Genomic DNA, 21,583 nt, shown 5'->3' with positions numbered 1-21,583 from the left:
AGCCTCTTCGACCTGTTTGTTTCCTCTCCACCTATCCTCTCCTCTATCCCTCTTCTATCCGCCTCCCACTCTCTCCCTATTTATTTCAAAACCCCCTTCCCCTCCCCCTTTTCTGATGAAGGGTCTAGGCCCGAAACGTCAGCCTCTCTGCTCCTATGATGCTGCTTGGCCTGCTGTGTTCATCCAGCCCTGCACCTTGTTGTCTCGGATTCTCCAGCATCTGCAGTTCCTACTATCTCTGATTCAATTCTTACATCTGTGGTTGGCCTGTATCTTTTAACACCTTTGTTTAAAATTTTTTAAATCTGTGAAAGATAAACTTAACAACTGATCTAGCATCCACTGCTATTTGTGGCAAAGTTCCAAACCTCTAACATCAGGTGTGTGTAAAAGTGCCTCCTAACATCCCTCTAAATGGTCTGACCCTAGTGCCCCCCAATTCTAGAATCCTCAACCAGTGGAAACAGCTTAACTTCATCTAACCAGTCTTTTCCTGTTAATACCTTGAAGACTGCAATAATATCACCTCTTAACCTTCTAAATTCTAGATAAAGCAGGCCTAATTTGTATAATCTCTCCTCATTACTTAACTCCTAAAGTCCAAGTACTATTCTTGCACACCTACACTGCACTTCCAACGTCAATATATCTTTCCTAAGGTGCGGTGACCAGATCTTCTCAAAACACCAAACATGGTCTAACCAGGGTTTTGTAGGAATACGGCACAACTTCTGTATCCTTGTACTCCAGTATATCCAGCATTTCATTAGTTTTCTTGCTTACTTTCTGTTATCCTAAGTCAGTAACTCCCTCGTTCCAAACTCTCCAGCCAAACAAATCTAGACTCACCATTTAACCTATCAAGCCAGATAAGAATGAGATGTTTTAACGAGATCAGCTCAGTTTCTAAGCTTCAGAAAATCTACTCAATCTTGTCATAAGACAACACCCCCATATCAGCAATCAATCTGGTGGATAAAAGCAAAATGTTGCAGATACTGGAAACCTGAAATAAAAACAGAAAATGCTCCATAAAGAGTAATGTTTCAAGTCCAAGGTGACTCGTTTTCAGATTTGTAAAAAAAAAACTCATCTCATGAGCAAATAAGAGACAGCTATCTGCTATAAGACATGACCAGGTAATGTTGAACTATGCGACTGCAGATGCAAACCACGGGTCAAAGTCAAGTCACTCAATATCAAGTAATTCATTTTTTTAAAAAAAAAAAAGCTCTGGATTTCTGCTATATCTTTCCAGCACTCATTTACAGACATGAAACATTTCCTGTACAGCAGCTATGGCTTAGTGGGTATTTCTGAAGTCAGAAGATGAGGGTTCAAACTCCATACCAGAGATTGACAAACTAGTTAAAAAGGAGCAGAAGCAATGCATTTGGCTCCTTCCACCTACTCGTTCAATAAAATCACGCCTTATCTGATTCTGTTTTGAATTCCACATTCAAATCTATCCCCAATGAGCTTCAATTCACTTGCATAAGTATCCACCTTCCTCTACCTCAAAATATTCAACAGTCCTGGCTCCACAACCTTAAGGCAGAGAGTTCCAAAGTCACAGAACCCATAAAAAAAACTCCTCTGTCTTGAAGGGCAACACCTAATTTTAGAAACAGTACCCCCTACTCTTGTCTGACCCACATAAGAAAACTAACTTTTCCACATCATTTTGCCAAGAGTATTCAGGATCTTACAAGCTTGAACATAAAAGCTTAGTTGATGCTCATTGTAGCATTGAAAGACTGTTGCACTGTAGGTGGCATCTTTCATGAGATATAGATTTAAAACAGCTAGCTACATTTTAAGGTGTTGTCTTCCTCTAGTCTCAACCAAATCACTTTAAGATGACCTATGATCATTATTTCACTATTGGTTGCTGTGCACAATTTGGCTATCAAATTACAACAGTGGCTACACGTGCTATGCGGCTGACTTTCTGAAGCTCGCAAACGCTATAAAAACTTCCTTTCCCAGTTGCAAAAATAGCACAATTGTAATACTGAACTCATTCAGTAGTACACAAAACTTGCTTTAAGGACCAAAAGGGATGACGATGTTTCCCAAAACTACTGCACAGTATATGCCTCAAAGCTAAACAGTAGTATTGATAAAGAAAACTCAGGACAAACCAACGACTGAAGGAAAGGACGACCAAAAAATATTAAGTTGAAGATCTAAAGCAGTTATGACCTTAATCTCTGTCCTAACATCAGCACAAAGTGGAGACATTAAAGTGCAAATGACGAACAGAGGAGCCATGGTGTCTCGATTCTGTACACTGAGCATAAAGCAAGAACATCACGTGAAAAGAGGAACCGAAAACAGTCAACATTCAGGCGCCGAGAGGTGGTCTCAAAAGCAAGACGAACGGGGCAAGGGGGAGACAGCAAGTCGCTCAACCTCTAACTCAGCGCACACACCCAAACCACACACCCGCCCCTCCCCACCCCCTCTCCCCAAACCGGATTACCAGGAAGGCTCCACCGGATATCTGTCAGGTCGGTGCAGCAGGAGATGCGGCAACGCGCGCGAGGTGGGGGAAGGGATTCGGACAATCAAACCTCAGAACTTGCTGACGGCTGCCAATCGCAGCCAGGGCCAACCACACTAAGCAAAAGAAAAAGCGACTGCAAAGAAAATTATGAGGTTTAATGCAGGAAACACCCAGAACTGCAACATTATAGCAAGCCTCCGCACTCGGAAAGTAACAAATAGGGGAAGGTAACAAACACCGTACCCGATGGTTACAAAGTATCGCCCAGTGGTTCCCCACGATTGCTACTCACTCAGCTTCTCAGCGCCCGGGAACTGCACCGCTCACGTGATCCAGCCCCCCCCCCCCCAAAAAACAGCTTGGGGGGGGGGGTAGACCGCGCCCTCTCCAATTGGCCGCGGGTGCAGACGTCCCCACTGCCAATTGGATGAAGGCTTCGCCAATCCGTTGACCTCAGCCGTCACGCCGCGCCGGCTCCCCTCGTGGAGCCCGTTGATTGGTCCAGGCCGGGACGAGGAAGTGCGGCGCTAATGGCTGGAGGGGTCAGGGCGGGTGCGGTAGGAACCACGTGAGCAGCAACCATTGGGGAAGAGTTGTGAAGCAGCTGGTGTACAAGCTTTTTTAGCATTGATAGGTCCAAATAGACGCAGGGCCCTTAAAAAATGAAGGTGGGACGATAGTTGTAGGGAACAAGGAAGTGGTAGACGAGTTAAACAGGTATTTTTCATCGGTCTTTGGTAGAAGATACTTTGAACATCACATTAATATCAAAGAATACTGAGGAAGAATTAAGTACCATTACTGCAGTAGTATTGTATAAGCTAATGGCACCAAACGTTGATAAGTCCCTTGGCCCTGGTGGCTTGCATCAGAGGAAACTAAAAGAGCAAGCCCAATTTTCCAAAAATCGTTTGATTCTGGAGAGTGCTGGAGGATTACAGATCCCTTAATAAAGTTCAAGAAGTGTTTAGACAGGAACATGAACTGGAAGGGAATAGAGTGATATAGACCACGTACAGGCAGATGGGATGAGTTTAAATGGCATCATAGTGTGTCTGGGCATAGAGGAGAACAAAAGAACAGTATTATTTAAATGGAGAAAAACTGCAGCACCAAGGGACTTGGAGGTACTTGTGCATGAAACACAGAAAGCTAGCACACGTGCAGCAGGTAATCAGGAAGGGGACTTGGAGGTACTTGTGCATGAAACACAGAAAGCTAGCACACGTGCAGCAGGTAATCAGGAAGGTTAAAGGAACTTTGGCCTTTATTTCAATAGGGTTGGAGAACGTGTAAGGAAGTCTTACTGTAACCGTACAAGGTGCTGGTGAGACCATAACTAGAGTACTATGAACAGTTTTGATCCCCTTACTTTAGGAAATATTTCATTTGAGTCTGTTCAGAGAACGTTAATTGGATGATCCCAGGTATGAAGGGATTGTCTTATGTGCATTCACTGAATAGGTTCAGACTCTACTCACTGGCGTTTAGAAGAGTGAAAGGTGATCTCATTGAGACAAATGAGATTCTGAAGGTGTCACAGGGTAAATACTGAAAGGATGTTTCCCCTGATGGGAGAATATAGGACTGGGGAGAGGAAATGGGAGAGGGAGTGTAGAGGAGGGGTGAGTGGGAAGGTAAGGGGAGTCAGAGGGGAATGGGGGAAGGGAGAGGAGTGGGAAATAGGCAGGTTAGGGAGTGGACACATGATGGGGGGAAAGGATTGGAGTCAGAAAAAACAGGGGTATCAGGGCGTGGGAGGGGCACAGGGCAAGGGTAGGAAGAGAGGGAGCATGGGGTGGGTAAGGAGTCAAAGGGGCAGAGAGAAGGGTAGGGGGATGGGGAAGAGGTGAGGGGAAGGAGCAAAGAGGAGGGGAAGGAGAGTGGAAGGGATAGAGTTGAGGGGGGGAGGAAAGGAGAGCGTGAATGAGGAGAGGAGGGGCAGAGCAGGGACCAAGAGGAATAGGGGAGCGTGGTTAACATTTTGAGTCATAGAGATGTACAGCACAGAAACAGGCCCTTCGGTCCAACTCATCCATGCCAACTTCAGAATTACTGAAATTGAAGTGGAAGTCAATAATTTCAAACCAGGGCATCACTGCAGGAGTTCTTCAGACATCTGAAGAAGTTACAGTATACTCCAAACATTATTTCTCTCTCCATTGATGCTGCCAGACCAGCCGAGTTCTCCAGCATTCTGTGTTTGTAATGGAGTCTGGAAGTTTTGGAAGACAAATTCATTATGATTTATTACATTCAGCAGTAGCTCTTGTACCACTCAAAGTCAAGATGCAGCCTAACACTGTGGTGAAAATCTGGTTCGGCTCCTTAAATACAGAAGTAAAGATGAATTTGAATTCTTTGTTTTCTGAGGAAGAGGCGTGTTCCTTTGCTGGTCTGAATTTTTCTCCCCTGCCGTTCCAAAAATTCATCTTGCTGAAAGCCCTTATCTGGAACTTAGTTTCTGTCATCTGACAAGAGTGGTACAGATGATTCCATTGCCAAACAACGGAGGTACAAGTTTCACCCTTTCATATTCCATCCTGGTGGGACTTTAAAGGAGGAGGGTTTTAAGGCAGGAATTTCAGCATGAGACCCAGACAGCTACAGGTACAGATCCCAAAAGTGAAAGTAAAGCAGGCAATAAGATAGAAAATATGGAATGGTTGCACCATTGTATGATTAAGGAGGAGTGCTGAATGCAAAAAAAAAGGCCAGAATTTATATAGCAGATAAGCAGGATTAAATACAATTATAGCAATGATTGAAGAAGATGAGAAAATAAGTTTGATATTGTCACAGGTTTTGTCTTTTCACTCGTGAAGGAGGAGGGTAGGACTTACAGTTAATGCTAGCACCCGGTGTAGTGTTGTCGAACAGAAATGACATTTGGAGTACTGTGTACAGTTCTAATTACCCTGTTACTGGGAGGATATTATTAAGTTGGAGACCATTCAGAAAAGATGTGCAAGTAAGTTGCCTGGACGGAGGGTTTGAGTTGTCGATGAGTTGGGAACTTTTTCCCTGGAGTGTAGGAGGTTGAGGGGTGATCTTACAGAGGTTTATAAAATCATGAGGGACATAGATAAGGCAAATAGCAATGGTCTTTTCCCTAGGGTGGGGTAAGTTCAAAACTAAGGGGCATAGGTTTAAGGTGAGAGGAGAAAGATTGAAAAGGGATCTGAAGGGCAACCTTTTCACACAGAGGGTGGTTCGTATGTGGAGTGAGCTGCCGCAGGAAGTGGTGGTTGCAGGTACAGTTACATGAATAGGAAAGGTTTAGAGATACGTGCCAAATGGGACTAGTTTAGTTTGGGAGATTTGGTCCGAGGAGTCCATTTCCATGCTGTATGACTGTATAATAAAAACAGACTGTCACTAACTGTAGAATTCAATCTCTCTCCTTTCTTAATTTTTAAACTGTATTACAAGGTATTCCCGTTAATTTTACTCAGCATTTTATTCAATAATTCTAATCACACAGATGTAGAGAGAATTGTAAGGTAGATTATCAATGCTCAGAGTCGTCATCATGTGCAGAGTGACTGATTTTAGAAAAAGATCTTTAACCCATTCGCCTATCTGTTTTCATTTCTTTACTCTTGCCCTTAATGTAACTATTCTTGGAATGAACAAATTAGTTCTAAACACATTTGGCTCATTCCCATGCCTAACTGTGCATGTTTAATCTGCAGTAATTAAATGCAAATGGTTCTGTTGCATGTTCTGCATATTATCAAATTATACACTTAGAGGCAAGTCATTTAGTCAATTAACCATCTTGTTTACCGATATACAAGGTGAGGCAAAAGACAGGGATGCAGTCCTTCGTGGCCTTGTTGAAATGGTCAGAGCTGAAAAGAATCAAAAACAAGGCAGAAATGGTCTTTCTTCACAGTTACTGGAGCTAAGATTAGTCTCATCCTGTGTGTGCATTGTTTAGCAAGCAATGATATCATAGATTTATCTCTTAACGATCTTAACCACCAGCTTCACTCATAAACCGGACTCTGACTCCTGGCCTCAGCGTGGACTCAACTCAAGATGAAGGCTGGCGCAGTCTGGGTTGAAAGGACTGTTATTCTGAACTCTTATTTCTCTACTTTTCTAATTTATTTCTGGAACTTTTATTTCTTTATTTTTCTAAATTTTCCCCTTAAGAATTTGTACATAAGAATCTGTACCTTGGTACCTAAGATGGCACTGTAAGTAGCAACATATAAACACTTCACTCATACGAGTACATCTGGCAATAAAGCTAATGCTAATTCTAATTCTGAAGAACCATGATACCAGGTTACAATCCAACAGGTTTATTTGAAATCACAAACTTTCATAGCACTGCTCCTTCATCACTGCTCCCGTATTGGACAATGTAACTATAGTAGCCCAAGCCAAACATAGACACACACGGGAATTCCTAGAGGCATGGTTCTCAACCCGTAATGCAATCAACAAACATATAGGATTGGACCCCATGTACAAATCTGTTCAAAAACGGAAATGACACTACTCATCATAATGGACTGGACAGTATAAATTCCAAGCGGAGTAGAACAACATCATTTCACTGGAGGCCTCACTGATGATATTACTAGCACAGTGACAAGATGTCTGAACGAAAACAAGGCAGCAACCTCACCCACAACCCAAGCTACAAATCTTTGCTAAAACTTTAAAGTTCCAGATTTTTACTACACCCCATTTAAGAAAGTACCTCCTGACATCACTTCTGAACAGCCCAGCTCTAATTTTATGGTTATATCCCCTTGTTCTACAATCTTCCACCAGAGGAATTTTTTTTGCTATATCTACACTATTAGATTCTTTAGTCACTCCTTAATCCCTGAAATCAAGGGAATACAAACCTGGTACATGTAACCTGTTCTTATAATTTAACTCACTCAGCCCTGTATATAAAGAACTTTTTTTTTTTAAAATTGATTCACGGGATGTTAGCATTGCTGGGATGCCAACATTTATTGCCCACCAGGAAGTTAAACATTTGCACACTCTATATTTTGACAGAACTGTTACCACAAAATGTTTCAAAGTTCACATACATGCTGCCATGTAGTATGAATAGATCACTTAGACCATAAGATGAAAGAGTAGGAGGCCATTCAATCTATCAAGTCTGCTCCGCCATTCAACAAGATCTGATAATCCTAGACCCAAAGTTGTCACTCGTCTAACAGCAAGAAGGTCAGTCCAGTGTTATTTTTATTTGTTGCAGTATGGTGCAACTCAGTGGCTTACTGAAAGGACAGTTAAGAGTCAACTGCATAGTTTGTCTAGAGGCCCACAGCATCAGCTAGGTCAAGAAAGACCACAAGTGAATCAAATGGGTTTCAGTAGTTTTACAATCGCCATTGCTGATTGTGTTTTATTTCAGATGAACATTGAAACGTAGAACAGTACAGCACAGTACGTACCCTTCGATTCATGTTGTTGTGCCGGCCGGTTATCCTACTCATCTGAACAAAACAGAATTCAAATTCCCCCAGCTATTGTGGTGGGATTTGAACTTGTGTTCCAGAATTTGGGGAGGTGTGGGATGTACTGGAGTAGTAATTGCAAAACCACATCTTTTGATTCTTTATTTTAGATTTTGGATGAATGTGGGGGAAGGATATTGCTGTAAACCAAGAACAGTGGAAGGAGTTGCCTCACTTTTAAAAGCAAGTTACTGGAACTCATTGTGAGTTGTGTTTACACTGTTGCTCTGTTCAAGCAGTCGGAAGATGCCTAAGACTTGATGACACCATGGGCATATGTGCAGAGCAAGGTTTACCCAGAGACTGATTTGGTTTGTGCAATTAGGGCAGGATGTGGATGCCAGGAGTCATTAGCATGACAACAACTCTGGTTCCTAGACTGGGGGACAGCTTATATATGAACAATATATATAAGTAACTTGGGGATCCATGGTGAATTGTTGGGTACAAAATTGACTTGGTCAGAAGACCGAGGGTAGTTGAGGGGTGCTTCTCTGACTGGAGGTCTGTGACCAGTGATGTTCCACAAGGAACCTCTTGTGTTAGGACCTCTGTTGTTTGTAATATATATGTAAATGATTTGGATGAAAATACAAGTGGTCTGATTAGTAAGTTTGTAGACAGCACAAAAATTGGTAGAGATGTGGTTAGTGAGGAAGGTTATTAAAAGGACACAGCAGGATACAGATCATTTGGAAAGTTGGGTGGAGGAATGGCAGATGGAGTTTAATCCAGGCAAACGTGAGGTAATGTATTTTGAGAGGTCAAATGCAAGAGGAAAGTATACAGTAATTGGAGAACCTTTGGAAACATTAATATACAGTGAGTGCAAGTCCATACATCCCTGAAAGTGGCAATGCAATTGGATAAGGTGATGAGGAAGCATGTGGCATGTATTCTTTCATTGGTGGAGAATGGAGTTAAAAAGTTGGCAAGTCATGTTGCAGCTGTATAAAACTTTCGTTCGGCCACATTTCAAATATTGTATGCAGTCCTGGCACCGTACTATAGGAATGATGTAGAGGCTTTGAAGTGCAAGAAAGGTTTACCAGGATACTGCCTGGTTTGGCGTATATTAGGAATAAATAGTGGTTGGACAAACTAGAGCATAAGAGGCTGAGGGGCAACCAGGTAGCAAGCTATACCAGACCTGGTATTGTGCGATGAGATAAAACTAATTCATGGTTTCAAGGTTGAAAGCCCCCTGAGGTAGCAGCAACTATGACTGAATTTTGTGTACAATCTGAGGGAGAGAGGAGTGATTCTCAGACTTGTATTTAAATCTTAAATAAGAACGAAAGCATTAAAGTATTATTGGCTAAAGTGAATTTGCAAAGTAGTTTAAAGGATACATAAATAGAGATGCATTAGCAAATATTTAAGGGAGTATTTCAGAATGAACAGAATAGTTACATTCCAAAGAATAAGAAAGTTCCAATTCACCTGTGGTTAACTGGAAAGGCTATATAGCATCAAACTCACAGAAAAAACACAATTGTGTAAAGACAGGAGATAGGTCAGAATGCTTTATAAAGCAAAGAATGACTAACAAAATTACTTCACCTGACGAAGGGCAGTGCTCCGAAAAGTTTGTGATTTCAAATAAACCTGTTGGACCTGGTGTCATGTGACTTCTGACCTCATTCCCCCCCCCAGTTCAACACCGGTACATCCACATAAAAAATTACAAAGGAGGGAAAAATCAGATTGGGAGAAAACTAGCCAGAACTAAAAAAAAAACTGATAGTAAGATAGTAAATATAACTCTTTTTTTTAAAAGTTAGCAAAGTGAGCTAAGTTGGTCCTATAGAAAGTAAGTCTGGAGATTTCATAATAGAAAATAAAGAGACGGCAGACAAACTCAGCAGGTATTTTGCATCAGTCTTCACTACAGAGAAAAAAAAACATCCCAATCTAATCTAATCCCAGCTCTAAATCAGAGAAGGGAAGAGAAGAGGAAACTCAGGAAAAATTATACTAACCAGAGAAGTAGTACTGAGCAAATAATTGGAACTGTGAACTGACAAGTGCCAGGTCCTGATGGATTTTATTCCACAGTCTTAGAAGAAGTGGCAAGTGAGATAGTTGATGCATTGCTTTTAATTTTCAAAACCTCCCTAAATTCAGGGAAACCTTTATTAGATTTGAATATAAATCCTTTATTTAAAAAGGGAGGGAGACAGAAAACAGGAAACTACAGCCAAATAGCTTTACAACCTGAGCCATTAGGAGACCAGTCAGTCTTTACTCAAATGAAGTCCAAATATTCAGGTTAACTAGACTTACTGAGACTAATTCATGGTCATTTGATTACAATGATTTCCCTCCATCCACAATTAGGCATTATTAATGATACACATTTATTATCTACAAACTGGACTGCATTTACAGATTGTTGTGTAAAATAGTACAGTTTATAAAATGAATATATTAAATTCTTTCTTCCATTCACTGAACTTTATTACTGTTAACATAAAAAGACCTTGGGAGTAGAATTCCTCCCAACAATAATTTTACATGAAAAGGTTGATGTGATCACAGAGAGTCTTCTACTTTCCAATCACACCAACTTTTGCAGTACAATTATTGACATGGCAACATTCAGAGCCTTCAACATTTGGACCATAAATAAGCAGAGAGTCTCATACAGCTTTGTTTTGGTTGACAAGGATTTAAAAACAAAGATCTGCATTCAGTGGGCAAAGTAAATGAATGAGCTCTTGACACTGAGTAGCCTTCAACCTTCAGAGGATCAGGAGCAGAGCATTCACGTTCAACTTTTTCTGTCAAATTTCCAAACCACCAGGTCAGCAGTAAAAGGGTCAAATTGCCTTCAAACTTTCACCCTCCCACCCCCTCACCAAACCCCACTGAAATAGCAATTTTTCTTGCCACGTTTAATCTTCAAATCTACATGGGAGATCTACATGGGATTTATCCAGCATCCTTTCTGAAGGAATTCAATTTGAGTCAAATATTTCAGGTATTAAGAATCAGCAGTCAGGCTTATATCTGAAATATTATTGATTTTAGTGGTTATAAAATTGTCTCTAAAATGAGTAAAAATTTGTATGTAAATGATCTGGATAAATCCCTGATTTGAGACATTCCTCGTTCAGAGACCATCCTCATATTTCCGGTCTGTATCCTCTTTCTTCAATTGGAGAGGCACCACAAACCTACTCCCTTCAATGAGGGGTGCTAGCTATCCCAGTCCTCCTCCTTCACTCATCTTCCTCCCAAGTGAAGATGTCCATCAGTCAGTACCTCACAGCCGATACAATCAATAAGGTAGAGGTTAAAAATTTTGCCACATTTAATAGACTGGATCAATATGCATTGGAATGGAAGATCCTATTATAAATGGATTTTTTTTTCACACAATCTTTGTTTGTTAAGTATAAAATGGAGTCCTGTCAGGCACAAGCTGTTCTTTGATGTATCAGAGTACACAGTTTTTGGAGGGGGAAGGGGAAGGGGTTTGCCTTACTCAAGGTTTTCCCTCTCTTCCTGAATTGACCAGCAGGCGGTTGAGTCTTTCTGCAATGAAATCGATGATCAAAGACGAGACTCCATGAGATAAACTGTTCCAGTCCAGAGGAAAGCCCACTCCATCATAGTCAAAACTAAATCTTCTCTACTTTTAAGTCTCGGCTTTCTTTATAAATATCTGAAAGAGGTGCCACAACATTGGAATAAATTAGTGTGATAAGGCATATTTTTTGCAGCACAGAAATTCAATACACAAAACTGTACCAGTTTTTATATGCTACAAGAGCCACTTTAACCATATTAGCATGGTTTTTCAATCATTTCTCATTTATTTATCTAGCTTCCACTTAAATGCATCCCTGATACTTGACTATTACTCTTGCAAATGGGATGGATCACAAAAATGGGATAGTCTCGCTCCAACTGAAGAGGGAGACCACACCTAGAGTACACAGTCCTCAATATCCACATAGGATAATAGCATGGATAACAAAAATGTAGATACCACTCCTACGTACCTCACCTACATACCCCTCCAATGATTGTGAGAGTCACTACATTTCAAACCAGTGGGACAAGAGGGCAGAGAGATTCGGTGGCATAAAAGTGCCAGGAAATGTATCTGTACAAGGTATGATGTATAATGTATAATGATGTATAATGTTGAAATTGCTTTTAGGGTTTGAATTTTGAACTAATGAAATAATACTTTTGGGCTGTGTCTATGAAGGGGTTTACTGATTAACTTGTAAAGTTTTCTGAAGCTATGTTTGCTTGAAAAAGGTATGGAAGTAGCAGATTTTAGAAGTTAATGGGAATTTGTTTACATTGGGAGAGTTATTTTAATTAATGAACAAAGTAAACCGTATTACGCAGGAGGATTCGGTAGAAGGATCTAGAATGGTGTTGTTTTTGGCTTAGGGGAACAGCAAAACTTACAGAAAGCTTTTGGTTTCAGTTCAGATTTGTAGAAATCCTAGAGCTGGATTTAAAAAACAGTTTCTCCTAAAGGAAGGAGATAATTTGGAACTGTAAAGAAATAGGTTTCTTGATTAGTAAGAAATTTAGTTTGATGGTTTCAAACCATAAGTGTTTGGTTAAAACCATGAAGGGGTTATTTGAAGCTGAGAAAGTCTAAGCAAAGTTGTATGAAGCGTCAAGGAAGAAGTGATCCGAGTCTAAAGACCAGGAACTGAAGCATCATCTCAGGGCAGTGACTTGAAAGAAATTCGGGGATTTATATATATACATTAATCAATTGAAACCTTCTGACTGATTAAAGATTTAACAGCATCTTAGGTTTATTTAATACATCGTCATCAGTTATTTAACCCTTTGATTTTTTACTTGTAAATTCTATGTTCTGTGTGCTTCTTTCTCACTTCACCTGAAGAGGCTACGCTCTGAAAGCTTGTGTTTTCAAATAAACCTTTTGGACTATAACCTAGTGTTATGTGATTTCTGACCTTGTCCACCCCAGTCCAACACCAGCACCTCCACATCATGGCTATTATAGAGAAGGGCAATTCTTTCAGATGTACTGAAAAGGAGTGCCATTAAAATTAGAGATAACAAGGTGTGGAGCTGGATGAACACAGCAGGCCAAGCAGCATCATAGGAGCAGGAAAGCTGACGTTTCGGGCCTAGACCCTTCTTTAGAAAATTGTTATTGTTATCTCAGATTCTCCAGCATCTACAGTTCCTACTATCTCTGCCATTAAAATTAACTGGATTAGATTTTATTGTATCTTTTGAAATATTTAACCTTGGATTAAATGTAAATAATTTGGTTTATTCTACTTCATCTTCATTACTTTTGCAAAATAAATTTGTTACTGTTAAAACCAAATCTGCAGCATTGCATGCTTGTGCTTCATAAAAACAAAAGAACAAAATATGATCTATCAAGGCATATTTCAGTCTTTATCTCATTTATCCAGTAAAAGTATCAGCTGAGATCATACCAATAGATGTTCAATAGCTGGATGAGCTGCCAGGTACAGTAAAAGATTGATCTAGCACGGTAATCTAGACATAGCAAATGATAAAGACCTGCTCCAACTGAGCCCCCTCCTATTTCTAATTCCAGGAAACATGCTCCAATGAAGATATTAGTGTCAAATCAAAAACAATTCTTTTAAGATTCTAAGCTCCAACTATTGACCACCAGTGCAAGATACCAGTAAAACTTGCATTAAAAAGAGTTTTTTCATAGTAGAAATACCCCAAAAAGCTTGAAAGAAGCAATGATCAGCTTAAATCTGACATCAAGTCACAAAGAAATATTAGTACAGATGACCAAAAGTTTGTTCAAACAGGTAGGTTTTAAGCAATGTTTTAAAGGAACAAAAAGAGTTAAAGAATTTTAGAGAGGAAATTCCAAAGCTTAGGGTTTAGGCAACTGAAGGCCTACAGTGAAGCAATGGAAAGAATCATACCTCACTGAGTATCACCCAAACTGGCGAATCTGATAGGGTGGACAGACGGACGACCTCCAGTGGCCCAAACATTGGATCCACAACTCCCTCGGCGATACCATTTATAAAGAAAGCTGAAATATAAGGAAAGGATTTAAGGACCTGATCAGCCATTAACGATTCAGATCCATTATCTAGAGTTTTGTTTACATAGGCAATTATTTACCCCATTTATCTTAGCCCAAGCTAACCAAACTCCACAGCCACCCATCAGGCGTGTTTCAATGGAAAGTTATATAGATTTTTATGCTTTGCAATAGAAATAAAACTCTCAGCACTCAAGATCATATATCAGTATGTTTAAAAGTCTTACCGATTCTGATGTATCCATCTTCTGTTCTCTGGTATTTGGGAGTCTTGTCTTTACCATCCAGTAAGGTCTCCTTCCATGACAGTTCTGTCTGTATGGTAGAATAAGAGGTATTCAGACATCTATCATTGTTTTCTGTATTTTCCTGTTACACCTACACTGCACTGCAATATCTCAGTTTTAAAATTCTAATCCTTGTTTACTGTTTTCATGATGACCTCTGCAATCTCCATCAGCCCCACAAACCTGAGATCTCTGTGCTCTGATAACTCTGGTGTCTTGCTCATCCCTTCAAGTACTTGCCTTCCCCCCACCCCCTAAAAATTCTGGAATTACCTCCCTGAACTTCTCTGTCCAGTCACATGTGAAGATTGAGAGACTATTTAAATAAAACTAGTCAATTAACTCTTACGCTCCACTATTCCTGATACATAATGAACAGGTTAAGGCTACTGAGTGTCTCAAACCCATTCCACATTTAGTTAGATATGGTTGGTCAGCACCTTAATTCCATTTACCTGCCTTATCTCTATATCACTTGATACCCTTAGCTAGGCAGACCTTTATTGAACTCAGTCTTGAAAACTTTCAATTGACCCTCAGCTCACAACCTTTTGTATTTCAGTGAGTTCAGGTTTTCATTGCCCTGTGGAAAAAGTGTTTCCTGGTTTTATCCCTGAATGCCCACTCTAAGTTATGCTGCCTTGTCCTGGACTTATTCTCCATCCCAGTCTCCCCTAACTATTCCTATAAACCCTGTCAAGTGCTCTCATTATTATGTACAGTTCAATTAGATCACCCCTAAACCTTATATTTTCAACACAATACAAATGAGTACAGTCACACAGGAGTCTGTGCTGGGACTCATATAAAACATATATAAAACATATGGCAATTTGCAGCAATGACTTAGGTGAAGGGATCAAAGGTTTGCTAGTTAAATTCAGTGTCATCAGTGATATCAAAATAGGTAGGGAAACATGTTGTGAGAAAGACAAAGTTGCAGACAGACATAAAAAAGGTTGAATGAGTGGCCAAAAATCTGGCTGATGGAGTACAGTATGGGAAAACACAAAGGTAATCAAAAGGAAAAAGCTGCAGATGCTGGAAATCTAAAACAAACACAGAAACTCAGCAGGTCTGGCAGCTTCTGTGGAGAAAGAAACAGAGTTAATGTTTGAGTTTGGTATGACTTCTTCAGAGCATGAAGGTATTCAGTTTGTCATAAAGAATTAAAAAGCAATGCATTACTTAAACAGAGAACAACTGAGCAATTTTGAGGTCCAAGGTGTAGAGCTGGATGAACACAGCAGGCCAAGCAGCATCATAGGAGCAGGAAGGCTGACGTTTCGGGCCTAGATCCTTCATCAGAAATGGGCGAGGGGAAGGGGGTTCTGAAATAAATAGCGAGAGAGGGGGAGGCGGATAGAAGATGAATCCCTATGTTTTAGAAGCAGGCTGTTCAGCCCATCAAGACCCACCCACCTACCCTATCCCTGTAACCCACATTTCCTATGGCTAATCCACCTAGCCTGCGCATCCCCGGACACTATGGGCAATTTAGCATGGTCTATCCATCTAACCAGCACATCTTTGGACTGTGGGAGGAAATCCACGCAGATATGGGGAGAATATACAAACTCCACACAGACAGTTGCCTGAAGGTGGTACCAAACCCAGGTTCCTGGCGCTGTGAGGCAGCAATGCCACCGCCAAGTGACTGTTAGCACAGTTATTTTATGAGAACAGGTTAGATAGAATAGGCTTACTCCCACTGGAGTTTAAAAAAAATTAGGAGTGACTCGACTGAAATATAAAAGATTCTGAATGGTCTTGACAAGGCGGATGTGGAAAGGATATTTCCTCTCGTGGCACAGTCCAGAACTGGGGGGGGGAGGTGGGGGGGTGGGGCGAGGGTGGAAGAGGAACTGTTTTAAAATCGGGGCTGTCCTCGAGGAGATTTCTTTTCTCTCAGAGGGCTATGTAGCTTTGGAACACTGCCTGTGAAGGCAGTGGAAGCTGGGTCCTTAAATATTTTTAAGGCAGTGGTTGATGGATTCTTGTCAGGCAGAAGATGGGAATGTGAAATTCAAAACAAACAGATTTGTCATTATTTTATTGAATGACAGAGCTGACTACAGGGACTGAATGGTTTACTTACAGTCCCCTTTCAAATGTTCTTTTAATACTCAATTCCTTTCTCCACACATTGGGGCCAGAAGTTGCTTCTGTTTACAATATCAATTTGAAAGATTAGCAACTAGCTTTAGATCCTCTGCTATTGGCTGAGAGAAACCTAAACCACTTGGCCAAGAAACGGAAACAATTATTTGTTGATCATTTATTCCTAAGGTGTCATGAGATCAGCATTTAATGTCTATTCCTAATGGCCCTTCAGAAGGGGATGGTGAGCTTTTTTTGGATCATTACAGTTCATGTGGTGAAGGAACTTTGACAATGCTATTGGCAGTGCTGGAGTTACAGAATTTTGACCCAGCAATGATAAAATTAGGTTAAACTATCGTTACAAAGTTAGATCAGATACATCATAATACACCCTTTTAACAAGTTCTGAAAAACAGACTGCATTTTCCTCAATGTTAAAAATATAGACAGACAATCTGTGAAGGGAGCCAATGGCCCTTGCTAGCTGCATCCACAAAGCCAATTTATCTCCTTTTTGTGCTTTCCATGACAATTTCTGTTTTATGAAGCTTTCTGCAGCCAACCTGCCTGATTATGATCATGGTTTCTCTCTTGGCTAACATCCAGGGAAACAGCACGAGAAGATAAAACATCAGGCATTCTCCTTTGTCCTGTGGTTTTAACTCCTCAGGTACTGTTTCCTGCAAATAAAAGAAAAACAATTTATAGAAATACAAAATAAAATTCTCAAAGGAATCAATGTAAACATGAGGAATACATTTTTCATGCAGTGAGTGTTTAGGGTCTGTAATAGACTACTTGGCAGCATGGGGGAGGCAGTTTAATCGAAGCATTCAGGAGGGAATCTGATCATTACTCGTAACAGAAGAATGTTCAGGATTACAAAGAGAAGGTGGGAATGGTGCTTAGCTATTTGTTTATTTGGAGGGCCAGCACAAACACAAAGGGCCAAATAGTCATCTTTGCCATAACAATTCGGTGATTCTGAGAAGTTAAAAGTTTTGTCACATGCAAACATCCACTGCATTACAGATTTTCTAAAGTATTATCAAATAAAAGTCTTACGTCAAAAGGCAACACTTCAACCGTGGTGTTGAAGAGCTTGTCACCTGGGTGCTCGATATTCCCACTGCGAAAGAAAAACCTGAGAACAGAACAAAGAAAGGTTGGATGTACAAGTAGGAAAGTCATGCAGACCAGACCAAGTGACAGTTGTACCAAAACTCACCATTCTGGCAATCACTAGCATGATCAAATATGCCACAGCGCTCTTCCTCTAGAGAATCAGTATAAACCTCTCCAAGGTCATGCAGAGGCAGCAGTAACCCAGCAAAAGACAAGAAGCCCCTTTCCTTTATCAGGATCTCGTTTTCCACTCACTATCCCTGGAGGTGCTTAAGTGTCTATTTAAACAACAGTTCATTAACTATGTTGCAAACAGCACAAGGCTGAAATCACATTCAACATAACTTGCTTTGGCTATCTCTGTTTCTCATTCAGGTGGAAAGAAAGCAAAAGTGACCAAGACAGTGTCAGACTGCAAATAGAAGATACAAAGTGGGTTATGTCAGTGATCAATTGCCCAGTATTCCAGAGTGGTTGTAATTCTTAGGATCTGGGGGTTTGTGGCAAGGTTGGCATTCAATGTTTATCCTCATTACCCTGAGAAGATGGTGGCGAGTTTTGTTCCTCAATTTTAATTAGCTTGCCCATTGTTTGGCTTTTGTATTTCTAGCCTAGTAGATCACAGGTTGCCACCTGTCATAATCTTGCTGGCTTCTCCACTTGGAAAAATGTGCTGATTCTCGAGTCCCACCACTCCTGGGGTCACCACAAAAGTGAATGGTTTAATCAATGTATACAAAGTACCTAATTTATTTATCCGATGGATTCAGCTTACAGAAAACCCTGACCAAGTTCTTGAACTTAACAAGACTTGTTATTCGTTACAAATAAATATGTTCTAGCTGCAGGTAAATAAAACTATGAATTATCAACATAGAACTCTACTAGTTGAAACTCTAACCCTTTTTAAACCTACATATAGATGGATACAAACAGAAAAAAACATTTACTAAGGAAACACAAATGAGTAGCACCAGTGCACAAAATGCGACGAGATGTTCCTTTGCCTTCCCTGATTTTTTTGTGTTCTCTGATCTTCTCTATATTTTTTCGCTTCTTTCAGGAAGCCCAGACAATTGGTACACTAATTATAAAGGTGTCTTAAATTCCTAGTTAAAAATAACAGCTTACAGAAACTGGTGGGACAAAATAACCGGCTTTCTTCAGACACTTTTACTGCAGAAAAGTAGAGAGACAGTCTGCTTCTCCTAGTCTAAGAACTTCTGCCCCTTTATCGTTCACACGCTCCAGCTGTTCAGCTGCTCAAGAACCAGAGACTGATCATCAGACTGATGACCTCTGGCATCTACAACTGCACAAACCAATCAGCACTTGGTTACTGGCCAAATCTCAGTCTGCACACACACACACACACACCTTTGTGCTGTGCTGTCTTACGTCAACACCCCACCTGCTTGTGAAGCAACTGTGTAAACACAACTCACAAGGAGTTGCAGTAACCGTCTTCAAAGTGTAGCAATTCCTTTCATGGTCTGTGGTTTTTCAACAGTTCTTTCCCATTTTAACCACAATCAAAAATAAAGGAAACCAAAAGACACAGTCTTTACAACCTGTGATAAAAACTTGCATTGTGTCAAGTACCACAAGCCAGTTTCAATTCGACTACTTGTTGAAATCTCACAGGGAATCAAATTCTGAAACAATTATTTAAACTATTGCATGCAGCAACCAAAATAAGACCCCTTGAAGAAATAAATTAAGTCTCACAACCTAACTCGCTGTTACCCAATTAATGGTGGAATTTAGCTATGAATTTGTCGGTCTCTGGATGTGTCCAGGGTTCAATCCTTCTGCAATGTTGCTCTTCGAAGTTCTGTTGCTGAAGAGTCTGAGTCCAGTTCTTATACAGTTTTCTCTCTTTCATATTTATGGTGTGATATTATTGCTGGTCCTTTAGATTCTTTCATCCCCAACACTGATTATATTTCTGGAATCCTCAAGTCCGCAGCTTGTCTTTTTATCAGAAGTAACTTTCCTACTCCTTGTCACATGTGGCGTTTACTGTCTGTTTAAAAACACAACTTTCCTACAATTAACCCCTTTACCTCAAGGCATTCCTTCTGCAGGCAGTCTTAATTTGTCACAAGGCAGCAGATTATCAAGCAATGTTATCTCATATCTCCCAGGAAACAGCTTGTTTATCTTACTTCAAATCCTCCTTCCCAGGGATGGTTAATTAGCATGCTGCTTTTAATTCCTTTATAATAGTTTTTTCTTGACCCTTTCATCGCAAGAAACAGTTTGTTCCAGAAAGGGTTATTGCTGATTCTTTCAATCCATGAAGTTATTAAAGTTCTGAAGTTTACACTATCACACTTGCTGCTCTTTTTTTCATCCCCTACACCCTCCTCTCCAAGCCCTAAGGCTTCTGGCTTCTATCAACACCACCACATACTTCCATCATTACCAGATACCAGCATCATTCCAAAAACCCTGCTCCAATTCTCTCTGTGTGGTAACTACATTTACAACCAGCTCAGGAAGAGGATTGGTGAAGACTGAAGCCAAATCAAACCCTCAACGTCAATTTTATTTTTGGTGTTTTCATAATGGTCACATTGTAAAAGAAACAAAGTTACATGTGTAATTTCAACTTCTTCCTAATTTTCTACAAGCCATCAGTAGGTATCATGCTCACTTCCAAAGTGAAAAGTTTGACTTACAAATCTCAATACAGCCTGTAATAGAGTACAGTCTACTTGGTATGTGAAATTAGATTTAATGGGCGGGGCTGTATTAACTTGGCTACTCCTGTACCATAGCCCACATTTTCTTTCCATTAATTCCAAGGGCTGTGGACTTGAAGGGATATGGATGACAACTGGTTTCATCAATTAACACCACATCTGACTGGATCACATGAAGGCAGAGCCCAATAGTGCTTATCTCCCAAAGGTACTCACTAATCCAAGAGTATCTTAAAATGCAAGGATAATCCCCGGCCTGTTTCTTTCAACCTTGTTGTTAAACATCTCTTCCAACTCCTGTACCTCACCTCTAACATGCTGGAAGAGCTTATAGATTTCTCTGCCATTAAGACTGCGACCATCTGATCAACACCTTCTGTTACTGATCTCAGCCACTGAGTCAAAGGTCCTCCAAGGGTCTCCCTAGCTCTCGGCCTGAAGCTGCATTATCCTCTAGTCCTTGTCCTATCTCCAAAATCATTTTGTCCTTAAGTAACATCCACCCCACCATGTTCTTCAATCTTATTCACACTAAAGCATGGATCACAACTTCCCTGTTTCCATGTCCATAAATACTGTCCAACTCTTCTGCTGCTGACACCCTCATCCATGCCTTTGTTATCTCAAGATGGAGACTAATCCAAAACACTCCTGGCAGCTTTCTGTTATAATCTCCATAAGGGGTCGGTTAGCTCAGTTGGCTGGACAGCTGGTTTGTGATTCAGAATGATGCCAACAGCAGAGGTTCAATTCCCACTGCGGCTGAGGTCACTAAGTCCCAGCTTCCCAACCTCACCTCTCACCTGAGGTGTAGTGACCCTCAGGTTAAACCATAACCAATCATTTCTCTCTAATGAAAGAGAAGCCCTCTGGAACTATGACAACTTTACCTTTTCATCTCCACAAACTTGAGCTCATTCTAATATCTACTGCCTGCATTCTTACTCGTGGTGTGTTTTATTCATTCACCATCCCTGTGTTTGCTGACCTTTGTTGACCCAGATTAAGCAAATCTGTAATTTAAAAATTCTTATTCTCCTTTTAAATCCATTCATGCTCTTGCTCCATACTATCTGTAGTCTTCTCCATCCCGAGAGTAGTCCTGTCAATCTAGCTTCTTTTAATCACTCCAATTTAGCTGCTGTAGCTTAAGCTGTCAAGACCCCAAGCTCTGGAATTCCCATCCTAAACCTCTCCAGCTTTGTCCCTCAAAAACTCTCCTTAACTTTCCACGCTCCATGAAACCCTTCCCTTTGAATAATCACTCGCTAAAATATCACTATATGGCTCAGTGTCAA

At 40.5% G+C, this 21,583-nt stretch overlaps 2 protein-coding genes across 4 annotated transcripts in view; both read right to left on the bottom strand.

Annotated features, from left to right (window-relative positions):
- Positions 1–2,936, bottom strand: part of canx (calnexin) — a 46,165-nt gene extending 43,229 nt beyond the window's left edge. Inside the window, exon 1 of one of the 3 annotated variants that reach the window (XM_020515085.2) lies at positions 2,802–2,936. The gene's annotated coding sequence lies outside the window, so the exon portion shown is untranslated. Of the gene's footprint in view, positions 1–2,485; positions 2,509–2,752 lie in introns of those variants that run through there. The other 2 variants (XM_048604070.1, XM_048604071.1) reach the window with 2 other exon arrangements.
- Positions 2,937–10,129: 7,193 nt separating this feature from the next.
- mgat4b (alpha-1,3-mannosyl-glycoprotein 4-beta-N-acetylglucosaminyltransferase B) overlaps positions 10,130–21,583 on the bottom strand; it is a gene marked incomplete at its 5' end in the record, with an annotated part of 84,926 nt that continues 73,472 nt past the window's right edge. Inside the window, 4 exons of the mRNA XM_048603485.1 lie at positions 10,130–11,677; positions 13,938–14,050; positions 14,290–14,377; positions 17,518–17,596. Of these exons, the coding sequence (XP_048459442.1) occupies positions 11,651–11,677; positions 13,938–14,050; positions 14,290–14,377; positions 17,518–17,596 (307 nt within the window). The remainder of the gene's footprint in view (positions 11,678–13,937; positions 14,051–14,289; positions 14,378–17,517; positions 17,597–21,583) is intronic.

The sequence above is a fragment of the Rhincodon typus genome, chromosome 12 (genome assembly GCF_021869965.1).
Source record: "Rhincodon typus isolate 14 chromosome 12, sRhiTyp1.1, whole genome shotgun sequence".
Lineage (NCBI taxonomy): Eukaryota > Metazoa > Chordata > Chondrichthyes > Orectolobiformes > Rhincodontidae > Rhincodon > Rhincodon typus.
Note: the sequence above shows the minus strand (reverse complement) of the source record. Positions and strands in the feature narration are given on the sequence as shown.